The sequence below is a fragment of the Tamandua tetradactyla genome, chromosome 1 (assembly GCF_023851605.1).
Source record: "Tamandua tetradactyla isolate mTamTet1 chromosome 1, mTamTet1.pri, whole genome shotgun sequence".
NCBI lineage: Eukaryota > Metazoa > Chordata > Mammalia > Pilosa > Myrmecophagidae > Tamandua > Tamandua tetradactyla.
This window is the reverse complement of record NC_135327.1, coordinates 9,893,780-9,911,512: the sequence shown is the minus strand read 5'-3', so window position 1 is coordinate 9,911,512 and position 17,733 is coordinate 9,893,780. Positions and strand designations below refer to the sequence as shown.

Below are 17,733 nucleotides of genomic sequence, written 5' to 3'. Positions count from 1 at the left end.
CTTCCTTACAGTCAAAACTAGATTCCTTTTCATTATTTTTGTCTTGGACCAGCTTATTTGGCCTCCTCCTCTATCACTCTTCCATGTGCCAGTCTCTTATGATCTAAGGAAAACCATAATTTCTCTATTGTTTCTATTTCAGATCAAATCATATTAGAATCCATTTAAGTAAGTTCAGGCCAAGAGCACAGAAATTATGTAGTCAGCTTCTAAGATCCTCCCCCTTCCCCAGTGATCCATACTTGTCAGTGCTCACACCCACGTGGGGTGCCTTCTCACCCTGAATCCAGACTGGCTCTGTGTGACCAACACCATGTGGCTAAGCTCTGGACATTTTAAGAGGCTAGGCCAAAAAGAAGCCTTGTAGCTCTGCCCGAGTCTTCCCAGAACTCGCTCTCTTGGGCTCTTGAGCCTGCATGTAAGAAGTCAAACTGTCCCGAGGCTGCTATGCTAGAGAGACCACATGGAGAGGCCCTGAGACCATGTGAAGAGAAAGAGGTGTCCAGCCAGCCCCAGAAATTCAAGTCATCCCAGCTGAGACACCTGACATCGTGAAATAGAGACAAGACACTCCCTTCAAGCCTGTACAAAGGGCAGATTCATGAGCAAAATAAATAACCACTGTTCTTTTAAGCCACTAATTTTTTTCTTACACAGCAGTAGATAACCAGAAGAAGACGTAAACGGCATCATGAATGAGAAATGCACTGAGAATCTAACCTTCAACTTGAACAAACTCCAACTTGAATAAACTCTTTGTGCCTCTGTTTACTCATCTGTTCCTTAGGAGGGTTGAATGAGATTACTAGTTCTCAAATTGTGTTTCCGGGAGCTCCGAGGCTGCATAGCAGCCCCTCTTAATGGGGGAAGGGGAAACCAAGCAGGTGGGTTGCTGCTTCCCACTCACCACCAGATACAGCTTCTCCATTTTTATCTATTTTATAAATTGGAGATTTATTTAAGATTTCATATGACAAAGAATTCCACTCTCCAAAAGAAAACTTGAAAAAATCAGTGTCATCAGTCTCTTTTTAATGCCCCTTCCAGATCTTGGCTTCTGAGCAATAAAAAATATCAAATAAGTCCATCACACTGCCTTTGTTATAACTTTTCTTATTTTATAGGAAAATAAATAGGAGTGCTTTTATTTCACATCCGATTTAGCTTCACTGACAATAAGCAATACACTTGTGGATTGAGAAAAATTGCTGAATAATTTAGGTCCCCAAATATCCATCTAAGTTGGCAAGAATAATTTCCTTCCCTCTTGAGTTATTTGGTTAATTGCAACCATTATTCAGTTTTCTTGGCACACAAAGATACAGTTTTTATATTGGCAGATGTGGGAACATATCCTTAGTCCAAGATTTTCCCCCCTCACATAGGGAATGGCCAAAGCCTTCAATGCAGACCATCTCTAGGCTTTCTGTCATTTACTGGCAGAGCCAAACCCAAGTGTCTCTGGGAGATAAGCCCAGAGTTGGGGAAGCTGAGCCACAGTGCAATAAAATCTGGCCACCCAGAAAGCTACTCAATATCCTGGAAAATGAACAGTGGCTCTTGATAATGAAGGAGGACAGAGAAGTTGTAATGGTGATGGATGGAAACTGAAAGAGCTCATGGCAGATCCTCAAATCCCCTTCACCAGCCAAACAGGATAGCAGTGTGAGGAGACCGTTCCTCCTCTTCATTGCTGAGCCTTCGGTCCAATGTTTGGAAATGTGATTCCTCAGGAGCAGAAAGCTCAAGATCCATTTGATTAAGACATAGAGATACCAGCGCTCTCCATATTGCCAAGAAAACTGGGCCGAGGACCAAGAGGCAAGGGTTCTAATCCCAGCTCTTCTACATGTTCATCATGATATCTGGGGAAAGCCAGCCCCTCCCTCTGGATTTGTTTCCTGATCCATGTGCTACAGTGGGGGACATCGATGACTGCCAGCTTAGGTAGCTGTGAGGAGTGGAAATACACTGAGCCTTAGCACCCCAGTACCACCACTCACCAACTACCTGTGTTGAACAAGTCACTAAACATCTCTGAGTCTCAATTTTTCCACCTCAAGTTAGAGACAATAATTACCTATTTCCAAGAGTCATTGTGACTATTAATAGTAGATTATGTAACTCTAAATAATATATAATATATGGAGCATTTACATAAATTATATCAATCTAAGTTAATATTAGATTGTATTCCTCAAAACATCTGGATTATAGTAGGGCGCAATAAAGGATGGTTTCCATCTCCACCTCATCCACTCTGTCTTGTCAGGAGTGAGGTTTACTGCTTCTCACTCTGGTCACCAGGAACAAAGTGTTTGCCTCTTTAGGAATATCAAAAACAATAAAATAATGAGATACCTTTATTATAAGATCAAATCCTGACTCTACACCAGGCATTGTTTTTGACTCTTGACATACCTTAACTCATCTATTCCTCATAGTTACCTTAACAGGTTGATATTATTATTACCCATAATTTACAGATAAGGAAACTGTGGCCAGAGAGCTTAAGTAATTTGCCTGAGATCACACAGCTAGTAACTGGATTTAAACACAAGCAAACTGGCTCTTAAGTTCATGCTCTTGACCACTATCCTGTATTGTGTTCAAGAAAAGGAGAAAACAGACGTATCTAGAGCAAGTTTTGGGATGCTACATGCTTAACCCTCCTCACGACCGTGTGGGGCAGGCATTATTACTAATCTCACTTTCAGGTGAGGCATATGAGACTCTACAAGGTGACTCCTAGGTAGGTCACAGGTTTTGTGTATTTTTTGGACCATCTTCATTGCCTTTTTCCTGTGCCAATGACCTTACTGTTGGCACCCACCTCCTCTTGGATCCCATGCTAGATCGACATCCCTGACCCTCTCTTCTGCTCTCAACCTTCAGCATTCACCTCTGCATGGGACCTCTCCTCCTGGTAATGCACCTTCTTCTTCATCTTCAAACCACAGACTTCTTCCAAGTGGCTTTTGTGAGTTATCCTGGATCTGAGCAAAGCCAGGACCATTCTGACCTTGCTTTAAGGCAACTCTAGAAACATGGTAACTAGTGAACTTCTATTAATTGAGTATCTTTTCCCAATTAAAGTACAATCTTTCAGGGCAAGGATCATAGGTCTTCACTCTGTGACCAAAGTACACAGTCTGTGTGGTTTTCCTAAGCCTCGAAGATTTATTGAAGGTCTAAATTTACAAGGATACAGTGATGTTGCAAGTAAAAGATCACCTGGGACTGAAAATCCTGGGCAGAAAGACAGCAGTGCTTACAAAAACACAACAAACTTAAACTTAATAAATCACATAGTGTGGAACTTTTCTTCAGCTGGCCAACAAGAGATTGACTTCAGGCAGAGCTTTTCTTTGTTCCATACCATTTAAATGGGACTAAATTGTCTGTCTAACCATTCATTTGGCCATCCACACATCCATCTAGCTCATAAACCCAACTACCTATTTATCCATCACCTTACAATCCAGCCATCCACCTACCCATCCATCTCTCTAGCCCATAAAACAATCCACCCCCCCACACACCCACCCATCCATTCACCCATCCATCCATCCACTCGACAAATTCCATCAATCCACTCACCCATCTAGCCCACAAACCCACCTGCTTATCTATCCACCCATCCACCCAACAATCCATCCATCATCTGCTCATCAATCTTTCCATCATTAATTCAGCAAAAATATCCTGAGAGCCTACTATACACCCATCTCTGACAAGTACTGCCAAGAAAGAAAGACAAATAAGATCTTGATTCTTCCCATAAGTCTGATGGGAGAGCCAGACAAGAAAATTACAAAGCAGATGATGATAACTACCAGTGAAACAATTAGAGTTCGCTTGTGTGCCACATACTGATATAAGTATTCCTGACTGTCTTGTCTCTTCTGCCAATTTTACATGGACTATTTTATTTAATCCTCACAATAACTCTATCCTACATTGTTATACTGCTTTTTAGATGAAGATGAGTCTCAGATAGGTTAAGTAACTTGCCCAAGTTCCCATAGTTGGTACGCAGCACAGCAAGGGATTAGAATTTAGGCAGTCTGACTCAGATAGCCTGAATTATAATCCTTATGTTGTCCTCTGGGGAAATAAGAACTATGATAGGGCAACACACATCCACCTATGGCTGAGGTGGAGAGAGAGAACAGGTGAAGCGTTCTGGAGTCAATGATGCCACCATTGTAAGGTCAGGAAGAAGCCAGATGGAGCTGGGAAAAGAGTATTTCCAGATAGATGGAACTGTGTGTTTATGGAATGGGTGAGTATATCAGGGAGTTGGGCATATCAAGATGTAGGCAGAGCCTAGTTCCCAGAGAGTTTAGGGAGCTTAATCTCAGCCCTATAAGCATCATGGAGGGTATCCAAGAAGCTAAGCTGCCAAATTTGTGTTCTGGATGGATGATTCTGGCAGAGTGTGAAGGAAAAGTGGGAGGAGAGAAAGATTTGGGTTATGGGGACAAGCGAGGAAGCTACTGCAAGGGTCCAGGCAAGAGATGTTGCAGGGCAGAGAGGTGAGTTCCCTCCCCTTCAGTGGGAGGGATGGAGAAGAGGCAAATGGGAAATGTAATTAAGGCACAAAATAAATAGGTGATTAAATGTGAGGACACTGAAAAGGACTTCTGAGTTTGTAGCTTGAGTGGCTGACCAAGTGAGGGCACACAGAATGAGAAGGATTCATTTCTTAGGGTGTGGAGTAAGGAACAGTTTAGAATGGGGTGGACAAAACAAGATGGCATGTATAGTTTGGGCTGCTTTCCCACTTCAACAAATTACTCAAAATTGTGTTATACAATTTATCATCTCAGTAAGCCCTGGTTTGTATTTCTTCCACTTTAGATGGTGTTATGAAAGTGGGTCCCCTTATCAGATTGCCCAAGTACAAGATCTAACTGCCACTTTTAAAGATGTGACTTGGGACAATTTACTTAAACTCTGAGGGCTTCAAGTTCCTGATTTGTAGTTATAATCTAATAAAATACACAGCTTCTTTTGGCTTTTAGCTTTTCCTGGTGCCTCATTTTTTTTTTTTTGTTCTGGCTAGACCTTGTGTTCCCCATGACGGCTGCACTCATGCCTCATCTTTCACCTACTTCCGAGTCTCTTTGCCACTCCACTGCAGGGCTTGGGTGCCATCGGTATGCAGTGTGATGCCTGCCCTGTGTTCTGAGTGAAGCTCACTTTTCCAAGAGATAGTATTAGTCCTGGGCCCCATTTGTTCTAATTTTGCTGGACCCTTCCATTCAACATGTTTTTTAGGGAATTCCCAGTATCTGCAAGGCACATTTGAAATAAGGCTGAATGAGAATCAGCAGCTGACACTCAGTGGAGGGGATAAGATGGGACTACAAATGACAACTATAAAGCAGAACATAACATGCATCTTCAGGGAGGGGATCCAGATGGCGAAGAGATTGCATCTAGATTGGAGGCCAGGAAGGCTTTACTGGAAAAGGTGGGTTTTGAGTTAGAGCTTAAAAATGAACACTGTCTGGTCACATGTAGCTTGGGGACACAGGCACTGAATGAGGATGAAACTTTATAAGTAAAGATACAGAAGTGTGAGATGGTAGATAAGGCTTTAAGAGACCTACCAGAATCACTGTGAGCAGAGGACAGGGTAGTTTGATAAAGCTCCCTGATGACATGTGCTTTATCTCCCATCCCTACCCCATGAGCCATTGCTATATGGGAAGAGAAGCCAGAAGGTTTGGAGTCCGTTTCATTTTTAAAACATTATTCTGGCTACATGCAAAGAATAGGTGGGAGGGTGTTCTAGTTTGCAAGTTGCCAGAATGAGATATACCAAAAATGGAATGGTTTTTAAAAAGGGGAAGTTAATAAGTTGCTAGTTCACAGTTCTAAGGCCGAGAAAATGTTCCCATTAAAACAAGTCTATAGAAATGTCCAATCTAAGGCATCTAGGGAAAGATACCTTGGTTCAAGGAGGCTGATGAAGTTCAGGGTTTCTCTCTCAAGTGAGAAGGCACATGGTGAACATGGTCAGGAGTTTTCTCTCGGCTGGAAGGGCACACGGTGAACACAGTCCGGGTTTTTCTCTCATCTGGAAAGGCCTGTGGTAAACATGGCATCATCTGCTAGCTTCCTCTACAGCTCCCCAGGAGGCATTTTTCCTTCTTCATCTCCAAAAGTTGCTAACTGGTGGACTCTGATTTGTGGTTCTGTAGCGTTCTCTGTTGTGACTTTCCTGTGGCTCTGTGGTTCTTCTCTGCTCTCTCAGATTCTCATGGCTTTCTCTCTTGTTGTTCTCTAGCTTTTTCCAAAGTGCTTCTTCTTTCAAAGGATTCTGGTAAAACCAATCAAGACCCACCTGGAATGGGTGGAGACACATCTCCACCTAATCAGGTTTAATAACTACTCTTGATTGAGTCACATCTCCAGGGAGATGATCTAGTTAAAGTTTCAAACATACAGTACTGGATAGGGATTAGAGAGGAGATTCATGCAATAAAAATACCAAGACTGGTACCAGATAAGAGAGAGAGAAGAGGAGAAGATGTGACAAAGAGAAGGTGAAGATGCAGGTTCAGAAGAATCCTGGGTTATGGAATCTCAGCTGTTTGGTTGGTGGGTTGAAGGCAGTGTCTGTCACTGAGATGGGGGCAAAGGACTGGGAAGAGTTTGGGTAGGTGGTTGGATAGGGGAGTAGGTGATGAGTTTGGCTTTGACTGTGAAGTACCTGAGGGATTTTTAAGGTAGATGTCCAGAGGTGGACAGTACAGGGAAGTGGATCTCAAGCAAGAGAGGCTGAAGCATAAGTCCACGCTCTCCTCCTACCCCCTCCCCACCCACAAGGCCATTTCCAGATTTGGCCAACAAAACTATAATGACCAGGTGGTGTAATCAATTCACAATCGAAGACCTGTGCATATGGCATAGTGGCTACATGCAGAGGGGTATTCTTAGATCTTTCTGGAGTGGAAAGACTTTATTGAGGATTTAATACCTGGGGGTCTACTTGCAATTATTTGGTGCTGTGCCAGTTTTAAACTGTTGTGAACCCCAGAAAAACCATGTTCTTAATTCTAATTCACTAGTGTTTATGGTGGGACGTTTTGATTAAGTGGTTTCCATGGAGATGTGTCTCCACCCATTCAAGGTGGGGTTGCTTATTGGAGTCCTCCAAGAGGGAACCATTTTGGAAAAAGCTTCAAAGCCAACAAGAGACCCAGACTTTGGTGATGAAAACAGTAAATGTCCCTGGGGAAGCTGTTTGAAACCAGAAGCCAAAGGACCAGCAGATGCCAGCCACATGCCACCAGATGATAGAGGTATCCTGGACCCATCAACCTTTCTTGACTCAGGATATCTTTCTCTGGATGCCTCAGTTTGGACCTTTTAACTGCCTTAGACCTGTAAACTTGCAACTTAGTAAGTTGTCTTCTTAAAAGCTATTCCATTTCTGGCATATTGTATTCTGTCAGCTTTAACAAGCCAATATAGGTTGGGAGGACTAGAGAGGGGTAGGAACTTTCTAAGTGACAAGAAGCATCAGGACATTTCATTCAGGAGAATAGCATACATGAAAGCAGAGGATAATGAAAGTGGGAAAAACAATCCCAGAGAGGAAAAGTGGTACCTAAACCTAGGTTCTCTGTTTTCTAGCCCATGAATCACTTATTTCTGACAGTCCACAAGGACTTATAGATCAGAAATTAGCAGCATGGACACTGGAGTCACACAGCCTGGGTTTGCATCTTAACTCTACCCAAGACTGTGGCCAAGTCATGTATCCTTTCTGAACCTCAGCTTCCTCATCTCAAAAACAGTATCAATAGTTCTACCTTACTGTGATTAGTATAAAGATTAAATCAAGATATGGCAGCAGTTAAATGAAAAATTAACAAATTAACTGGATCAGTGTATAAATATTGATGTGATACTGCCTTTATATTATTAGCAATAACTTTGGTGTTGCCTTGGTGTAGCTGATGGTCATGTATGCAATGAGTGTTGTTATTCAGACTGTACACTGTAATTCCTTAGGCAGGTACAGAGATCAAAGCCTGGCCCAACCAATCGCTCATTTGATCTTCAGAAGAGCCCCATAAGATTGACTGCATCTTACAGATGAGAAATAAAAGGCTATGATTGGTTAAATTTCTTCTTGAAGATTAATGGCAAGTAATTAGGACTGAAGACATTTAGATCCAGTTTTTTTTTCATTGCAAGTCTGCAGCTACAAGTTTCTGTATCCATTAGAAAGAGAGTAATGCATTAGAGAGAAGTGACATATTTGGCTCACCTCTCTGTTCCCATTGTGGGTGCTGGGTGGACAAGAATGGAAAGTAGGCATGGAGGATGCTGGAAGCACAGATTCTGGGGCTGTAGTAGTCTGCGGAGGTTCCTGTAGCACCAACGGCTGATGTATTTTGCAACTCTAGAGTCTACAGAGCAGTGTCAGCAGGCAACCAACATCCTGTGTTTTCTAATCCTAAATAACTGCTCTTGGCTAACAGAGGCAAGAATGTAAATATCCTAGTGTATACTTTTAATGATGAGGGCACAGGATCTACTGAAAATCACAGAGAATCAAAGTACACCCAGAAGTGCATATATATCTCAAAGTAGACTCCCATACATGAAACTCAAGATACACCAAATACAGAAAGTTGAAGTTGGGCATGGAGAAACTGGGCAAGGGGAAAAGGGGAGAAGATGGTGGTGGGGGTGGGGGTAATGGCATGCAAGGTGAGCGTGTTTGAAAATATCTCCCTATAGGATATGTAGTTCTCACTTGAAAAGTAAGAAGGAATAGAGAGGTTAGTTTAGGATCCAGACATGTCCTGGGAGCATAGATCTAACCAAGAATTCTGTTTAACCTGGCTCAGGCATTTCCCCATGCAGAAGTGCAAGGCTATGCCTTAAGCCTCGAGGAACCAGACTCCAGGAAGTATATGCTTCAAGGCATACAATTGGACTATGTGAAAAGTGTGAGCACATGCACATTTGTCCACTCCCCTGCACACAAACGTGAAAGTGCAGAACTTCTTGTGTGAGAGGGGTTAATAAACACCTTCAATCACCAGGAATACTGGTTAAAGCACTAAGACTTGAGCTTTCCCCCTGAATTTCCAGGGATGGCACTTATGTCCTATCATATTAAGCCAAGGAACCATAGGGGTGGCCTAGTAACACCTTGGCTGCCCACCCCTTTGGAGGAGGATCCCCAACACTTCTAAGGGAAGGTAGCAAGGGCAGAAATGGCCAGGACTGGAGTGCTGAGTCAGTGAGGAAGGTCTTCCTCTCTATGTGTTCCATATAGGGCGTGAGGAAATCCATTCTAGAACATTCTGAGGCTTAGATGTGATCAATAAATCCAGGAGAAAAAGATGGAGCCATTATTCATGACAGCAAAAAGATAGCTATTTTTCAGTGAGCTTGGCTGAAACCATACAAGTTTTTAACTCTATCCCAGGAGGGGATATACATCTCCTTCTTATGGTATTCCTGTAATCCAGGATGTCTCCATCTGACCATCTGGTCCCACAATCAAAGAAGCCAAGCAGCCAAGGGTACTACAAAAAGAATTCTAAATTTTAACTTGCATCTTTTATAAACAATAAGGGGATCCCATTTGAATTTTCCCCAACACCTCATATTCCTTTCATTTTTCAAGAATGATCCTCCTCCCCGCCCCACTATAAAAAAAACCCCCAAAAAACAGCAACAAAAAATATCTTTCAGGCTTTGCTGAAATTTTTGGTCCTTTTTCACTTCTCTTCTCTCTTTTCCTATGTCTTCTGAATATAAGTTGATTTAGCTTCTCTCATTAAGCCCTTCCCTTCCTCCTCTATACCTCTGTCCCATTCTCTCCCTGCTTTCTAGCTCTGCATCCCAAAATGAAATATTAACAGGAAGAGAAAGACTCCTTGGAGAAAGGCAAGGAAATCCAAAGGTTAAAAATGGCACTCTCTTCAGAGAAAGAAGCCAGGACCATTCTATGTGCACCAGAAATACCTGTGGCTGCAGATTTAGAGGATTTGAGTCTTTCAAGCCTATTAAAAGCAGAGAAAACAGGGAGCCACCACACACTTGCCAATGGAGAGCAAGGAGAAGAACTGGCTAGCTCAAGTCATTGATTGGGGGGGATGTAGCAGGTATTCAACCTCTGAGAGCTCCTAAACCAGAACTGTAGGTGATGATGGAACACTTCAGAGATGCTCAGCCTAGAATCCTGAGCTGTGTCAATGTACCTGTTCTAGTTTGCTAGCTGTCGGAATGCAGTATACCAGAAATGAATGGCTTTTAAAAAGGGGGATTTAATAAGTTGCTAGTGGACAGTTCTAAGGCCAAGAAAATGTTCCAATTAAAACAAGTCTATAGAAATGTCCAATCACAGGCATCCAGGGAAAGATACCTTGATTCAAGAAGGTTGATGAAGTTCAGGGTTTTGCTCTCAAGTGAGAAGGCACATGGTGAACATGGTCAGGGTTTCTCTCTTGGCTGGAAGGGCACATGGTGAACACAGCATCATCTGCTAGCTTTCTCTCCTGGCTTCTGGTTTCATGGAGCTCCCTGGGATGTGTTTTCCTTCTTCATCTCCAAAGCACTGGTTAGTGGGCCCTCTGCTTCGTGGTGCTGCAGCATCCTCTGCTCTCTCTGAAACTCCTTCATTCTCCAAAATGTTTCCTCTTTTATAGGACTTCAGAAACTAATCAAGACCCACCCAAATGGGTGGAGACACATTTCCCCCAATCCAGCTTAATAACCACTCTTGATTGGGCTACATCTCCAGGGAGATGATCTAATTACAGATTCAAACATACGGTATTGAATAGGGATTATTCTGCCTTTACAAAATGGGATTAGGATTAAAACATGGCTTTTCTAGGGGACAAACATCCTTTCAAACCAGCACAGTACCTAATATTTTGGAGTCTCTTTTCTTTTAATAATAGTTCTTTTTAGGTAGCTGTGGACAGCATTCTGATCTGTAGTAAGTTATCGACAGCAGACTCAACCAGCCAATGAAGTTTCCTCCATTGGTCATAAGAGGTGAAGTAGCTCAAGTCTTTCACTGCCCTTGAGGGCAGCCCTAGACACTTGAAGACTCTTGTACATTAGTGGAACGAGTGAAAACTTGTTCAGTTTCTCTCTTGCTCCCCTTTTCTCCTCTCCTCTCCTTTTTCAATTAGGTTAGCAAAATGACTTATTTTCTCCGAAAGATACTGTATATATAAACTTGGATCAGCACCTTTTCCCTCCCTCCTCCACCGCACCCTTTCCCTGACCATGACATTTGGTTTTGGTCTCTTGAAGAGAAATGCTGATTGCAGTGATTCAGGTTGTTTGGATCTAACCAATGGTTTTGACACAGGTGAGAGAGAATGAAGCCATGCAGAAGAGGTTTAAATCACAGAAAGGACCCACTTTATACTTGTTCCCACCCTAGAAACAGAAAGCCCTTTCCTCTCTTCTGAAGAGTCACACATTTCAGAAATAGCTGTTGAGAAGGAAGTGAAATTTCTTCACAAGCTCACAGATGATGGTGACGTGGGTTAAGCTAGGCTTTAGAAAGAGCAAAATTGGAAGAGCGTATCTGACTTACAAATCAGTGGCAAAGAATGAGAAAATTTTCAGGTTTTTCAAATAGATATTCAATGCTACTAAGTAGATAATCCCAAACTCACCTTTGCCTCTAATGCTTCCAAGATTCTAATAAACGTGTCAGTGATCTTGTATATACAACGTGCTGACTGCCCGCAGAGAATGTTCTACCTTATAGAATAGCAGCTGACCAGTCACTGAAACCTAAAATAGAGCTGTTTTTTTTTTTTTTTAACAGAGGATGATGATAATATGATGCAATGTTGTCTTTGGCCCTTTGGGGATTCTGAATCCCAGTATGAGCACAGCATCTTCCTTTCCCTTAGTCTCTCCAACCAGAAACTCAACAGCTGGGTTAAAACCTTAACCCTTTAAGCCATTCTACTGGGAACCTGAGAAAACAAGTGATCCTATTAGACAAAAAAAGTCAGGAAATAACATGGTCCTAAATCTAAGATGCTCTGGTCAGAGGGAGCACTGGCTGATTCAAAACAGCATGCTAGTGCTAAGACCAAGAAAATGCTGACTGCATGTGTGGTGGGGACCTCAGCATTTCTGAATCTCTGATGGTTGCAAATTGGATACTTGCTTCTTTTTTTGTTTGTTTAACTTTCTGCATTTATTTCCTGTGGCTCCTAAGGGAGAAGCTGGAGTTGTCTTTGGGGCATTCAGTTCCTCTGTTTTGGTGAGCAGTTTTCATCTTGCAGTGGGAAGGTGGGTCCCTAGCCCCTGTTCTTGGGGTTTGCCCTGAACTCTTGAGTCACCAAATCCAGAAGCTTGAAGCTGAAGTGTTAAGGAGTTTGTTTAATAATGTAACAACTCTTGTCACTGAGGGCAGGGCATGATGTCACATGTACTGTTATAATGTGGATGAATGTTTTGTTTGCTCTTGCAGACTGGGGAGTGGGGAAGTAGAAACCAGGGTTGGGGCCTGGCACTGAGATTGAGACAACAGAAGAGATGCTACTCCATTTGGTAGAAGGTGGACAGGAGACACGGCAACATGGCAGTATTCCAGGGGCTAATGAAAAGTGGCCAGTAGGAATAGCAAGTGTACCCTAGGGACAGTGAGAGCTAATATTCTTCCTTAGTATCTCCTTTCCCTCTCTGTATTCCCCTGTGTTCTCCTCAAGCCTTGTGAATGTCTGCTAAACAGAAGATGCCAGTGTAGTAAATCCTGGGGATAAATGGGGAGTCAGCATCCTTGCTTTCATGGGCAATGCAGTCTGGAGGAAACACACACAACATGAGAAAACTGTTAGTTTGTCAGAGGTGCCTGGGGAGATACCCTGTTGAGAGATGACAAGCAGCAACAACCCAGCTGGGAAGGGTTTGTGGAACATGAAGTAGGAAGAAGACTTTCCTGGAGATTTACATCATTTGGAGCTGTATCTCTCTCATGCAGAAGGCAGCCAGGGATTCTGCTGCTACTTGACTGCTGAATGAACAGGAAATCATGGATGAATGGAGGTGAGAAGGGGGATGCATTCATTTCCTGCAACTGTATTCCTGGGCCCAGAAGGGCTTCCACCTAGGTGGGACTCCACAGCTGTCTTGATGACATGATGAATCACAACAGAGCCGTTAACTCCAAAAATACTACCTTTATGGTACACAGACCATAAAGTCTGTACATCAGCATGGTCCACCTGTAGCGATCTCCAGCCCCATAAGAAATTGGGCATCTCAGGGCCACTCACCAAGCAGGCAGCATACACCCTTCTGACATCAACACCCACCAAGTATTTTAGGACCTCAGCAATCATAGCAGAAGTTTTCCACTGGAGAGTGACCAATAGAATAAGGACCTTGCCGCCCAGCAGTGTTTTGGGGACAGGGATCGACAGAGTCTGCAGGGCAGGGGCAGAGACTCACCTCCTTTTGATGGTGAGCATGACGCCCAGGAGGATGATGATGAACATGAGGAGGCCAGCGATGACGCCTGCCATCTTTACGGTGTTGTCCACCTGCTTCTCAGGCTCCACGGTGTTAGAGTTCTGGGTGGAAGCACCTTGGAGGGAAAAGGACGAAGAGAAAGAAGATGTTGAAAAGGCCCACACACGTGATTAAACAATAATCACAATAAAAACAGCTTCCATTTATTGGGAGCTAACTATGTGCCAGGCAGGCACTCTGCTGAGAGCACTCCATGCATTGTCCCATTTAATCCTCTCAGGGATTAATCCTTGGGAGTTGGGATTATTATTGTACCCTTTTTTGCAGATGAAGAAATTAGAGGTACAGAGAAATTAAATGGGTTGTTCCAAGGTTACATAACTGCTGTGTTATAGCAGCCTTATTTCCAACAGGACCAAGGATTTTGCTCCCCACCTCCTTTGTCCCTAAGGTCAAATCATATATCTACAGTTCAGTTCTGGGGTTCATGGAGATATTTCTAACCCTACTTTATTCTTTCAGATAAATGGTGAAAGCAATAACTTCATGTTAAAGTTCCACAATTAAAGTCACTAAGCTTTTAAAGATAAAAATATTAAAAATTTTTGTTTTGTACCTTACAAGAAGTAAATGGTAGGGTAGTAATCTAGTCTATTAAAGGGGGTCAACTTGGGTTCAGGAAATACTTATGTCTGATTAGCGTCACACCTCAAATATCAATGCAGAGTGGGTAGATGCTATGTGCTCTACCAGATGCTAAGTTGCCAACTGAATTCCAGGGAGAGGAATTCTACTACAATTTCAGCCCCATGCTGGATGGTTTTCTGGATCTGGCTTGGCTAATCTTCATAAACATTCTGAAAGGCTCATACTGATTTCCACATTTTATAGGTAAGGGAAATTTCTAAAAGTCACGTGACTGATAAGGGCAGAGCCTGGGTTCTACAGTCTTCTGACTCCAAGTCTAAGCCTCTAGGGTCAGAAACCTTGACTTCAACTTTCAAATTTCTCAGTCCTTCCCGAAATACAACCATGGAGATGGCTAATGCCATAGCAAAAGAAAGTAGCCAAAGAACGTTCAGCCAGAGGCCACCTCTTCGTACTGTGTATAAGGGATCAGAGACAACTTCTCTTTTCAGATATCTGTGTGAACAATTCTGGAGAGTTGTTCAGGAGTTATCAGTACCCTAAGTGAATTTCCTCCTGCTGTCCCTCATTTTCTCAGTGGTACCACATTTATGTGAGGCAGCTAAAAGGCTAACACATTTTCTTCTTGAGCTGTCTCTACTTGTCTGCCACATTAGTACCAGCTCATCTTTCATCAGCAGATGTAACTGTTCTGGTATCTGTGCCCCCTGGGAGAGTTCTCCTCTTTCTTCTCTAAGTTCTGATAACACTTTGCATCACTTTACACAGACCCACAATATCTCTACAGATATTATTACTTATTAGTTTCCACCTCCTTCAGTGGTCTGAAAGCTCCTAAGGGGTGAGACTATGCCTCATCTATCCTTGTTTCTCCACATTAGCACAAAGCCTGGCTCATAAAAGTGTTTCCTAAATGTTTGTGATTATTGAGTCTTAGCTAACGGGATAATGTCTGATTCACACACATTTGTTCTCATGCAACCAAATAGATTTTTCTCCTCTTTTAGACATGTGTTCATAGTACTCAGCTGAGTCCTGAGTTTAAAGAATACTAATGCCTATAAACTATGATTCTAATCCCCAAGCTCACTGATGTTTAAGAATATCTGTACCAGCCCTCCAGCACATTGAGGCACCACCTCCACCCCTCCGGCCCTGCCATCTTTTCGCTCAGCAGTGTGGAGTGGAGCCTCTATCAGACCACTTTTCACTAACTCTGTGTTAACTCAGATAAGCTGGGTTTACTTAGTAAAATCTCCCTGGTGAGAATGGCAAGTCCTCAAGAACAGAGAATGTATTCTATTCATTTCTTTAATATCAGAGTAGAGCACAGGGCTGCCTTGGAAGCTTAATAGCTGATTGTTGAATGCTATATAGGTGAATGAACCAGAGTTATTCACTGCATTTATTCATTCAGTCCATCATTAATTTCCTAAAGGTAAGACCAGCTCACCAGGTTCCAGGGCTGCCTGAACAGGTTCTGCCAATCTACGGCCTAGAGAATTCACAGCGGAATTAGCCAGCTACCTCTTTGGCAGAGATGGTCTGACATTCCAGATTTGGGGTTGCTTACAAGCAGCCCTCATTTCCTACTTTAGAGATATGATTTCCAAAATATGGCCTGTTTCTATCATTTCCCAAGTTTAAAGGAAGCTGATAACCTCAGACTACAATTTCTTCAACATGACAGAGTCTTTTTATTTGCGTTAGGAAGGACATTTGCCTCTGGAACATTCACTCACTGATGTAGCTAAACTTTACCAAGTGCTTGCTACAAGATCCTATTTTAGAAACTAGAGGTACAAAGGTAAAATGGGCCTCTGGAGAGGCTCTTATTACCCTAGAGACATTGTTATTAGGTTGATCTAAAACATTCACTTCATTCCTTCAAAAAATAATCACTGAATGCTTGCCCTGGACCAGCCATTTGATGATAAGGGATGAGCAAAAACAGGTACAGTTCCTGTCCTCAAGCAAATAAGTTAATCAATAATAGTAAATTTTCAACTTTGTTAAGGGATAGAACAGAGAGGTGCATGTTATGGGTTGAATTGTATCCCCCCCAAAAGACATGTTCAAGTCCTAATCCTGGTTCTGTGTGACCTTATTTAGAAATAGGGTCTTTGAAGATGTGTTCAGTTAAATTGAAGCCAAACTGGATTAGATTAAATGTCTAATTCTAGCAGGCTACTGCTAGAAGCCAGGAGAGAGGCATGGAACAGACTCTTCCCTGCAGATCTCATAGGAAGCAAGACCCTGCTGACACCTTGATTTCATACCTCTATCCTCCAGAACTGTGAGGCAATACATTTCTCTGTGATATTTTGTTATAGCCAGTCCTAGAAACTAAAATAGTCCACAATACATGGAAAGTGCAATATAGGAATAAGAATCCAGTAGGAGAGGTTAGGAATGGGAAGTTAATGCTTACATTGTACAGAGTTTCTATTTGGGTTGATCGTAAAGTTTTGGTAATGGATGGCGGTGATGGCAGCACAACACAGTGAACATAATTAACAGCACTGAATCATATATTTGAATTTGGTTAAAAAGGGAAAGTTTAGGTTGTATTTTGTTACTAGAATAAAAATTTAAAAAAAAACCAAAAGCATATTCAACACAAACAGTGAACCCCATTATAAAATGATGGACTACAGTTAATAGCACGTTTGTAAAAATATTCTTTCATGAATTGTAACGAATGGACCACACTAATGAAAGGTGTTAGTAATAGAGTGGTATATAGGAACTCTGTATTTTATGCATGTTTTTTTCTGTAAAACTGTGACTTCTGTAATAAAAAAAACCCTGTAGGAGAGGTCTAGGAAGGCTTCTGGAAGTAAGGGGTGAGCTCCTAGGAAATATAGGCTGTAACTAGGCAAAAGGGGTGTGTGTACTGTTTGAAGCTGTTATGTACCCTATAAATGGCCATGTTCTCTTAATCCATCCCTGTGTGGGCAGACTTTATTGTTGGGTGGGAACTTCTGATTAGGCTGTTTCCATGGAGATGTGATCCAACCCATTCAAGGTGGGTCTTAATCCCCTTGCTGGGGGTGATTTATGAAAGAGTAAAAGACAGACAGAGCTCAGATTGCTCAGAGAAGCTCAAGGATGAAATCCAGAGAAAAACCTCCAGAGGAGAGAGAAAGAGAAACACCTGGAGACATTTGGAGACTGCCATTGAAACCAGAACCAGTGGAGAAGGACCAGCAGGTGTCACCACGTGCCTTCCATGTGACAGAGGAACCCCAGATGCCAGCAGCCTTTCCTCAGCAAAGGTATCTTCCCTGCCTTAATCTGGACATTTTCATGGCCTTAGAACTGCAAACTTGTAACCTAATAAATCTGTTAGCAGACAAAGGCTATAGATCCTTTTGCCTGATGTGCTCAATAACCAATTCCTGAGACAATGGGGTTTAAAAGAGAGAAAGTTTATTACTAGGTGCACAGTAGGAGAGCAGATGGTCTAGTGGCCCAAAAATCTATCTCCCCAAGTTCAGAGGGTTCAAGGATTTTAAGGATTTTAACAAAGTGAGATGAGGTCATTTTGAACAGCAAGTTCAAAGCAGAAAAGGAGAGTGTTATAAGCATCAT

At 42.4% G+C, this 17,733-nt stretch overlaps 1 protein-coding gene across 10 annotated transcripts in view; it reads right to left on the bottom strand.

Annotated features, from left to right (window-relative positions):
* The window catches only part of PTPRT (protein tyrosine phosphatase receptor type T), a 1,205,819-nt gene that overhangs the window by 166,029 nt on the left and 1,022,057 nt on the right, over positions 1–17,733 (bottom strand). For all 10 annotated transcript variants that reach the window (XM_077168216.1, XM_077168229.1, XM_077168210.1 and 7 more), the window contains one exon: positions 13,471–13,606. In XM_077168216.1, coding sequence (XP_077024331.1) covers positions 13,471–13,606 — 136 coding nt within the window. The remainder of the gene's footprint in view (positions 1–13,470; positions 13,607–17,733) is intronic.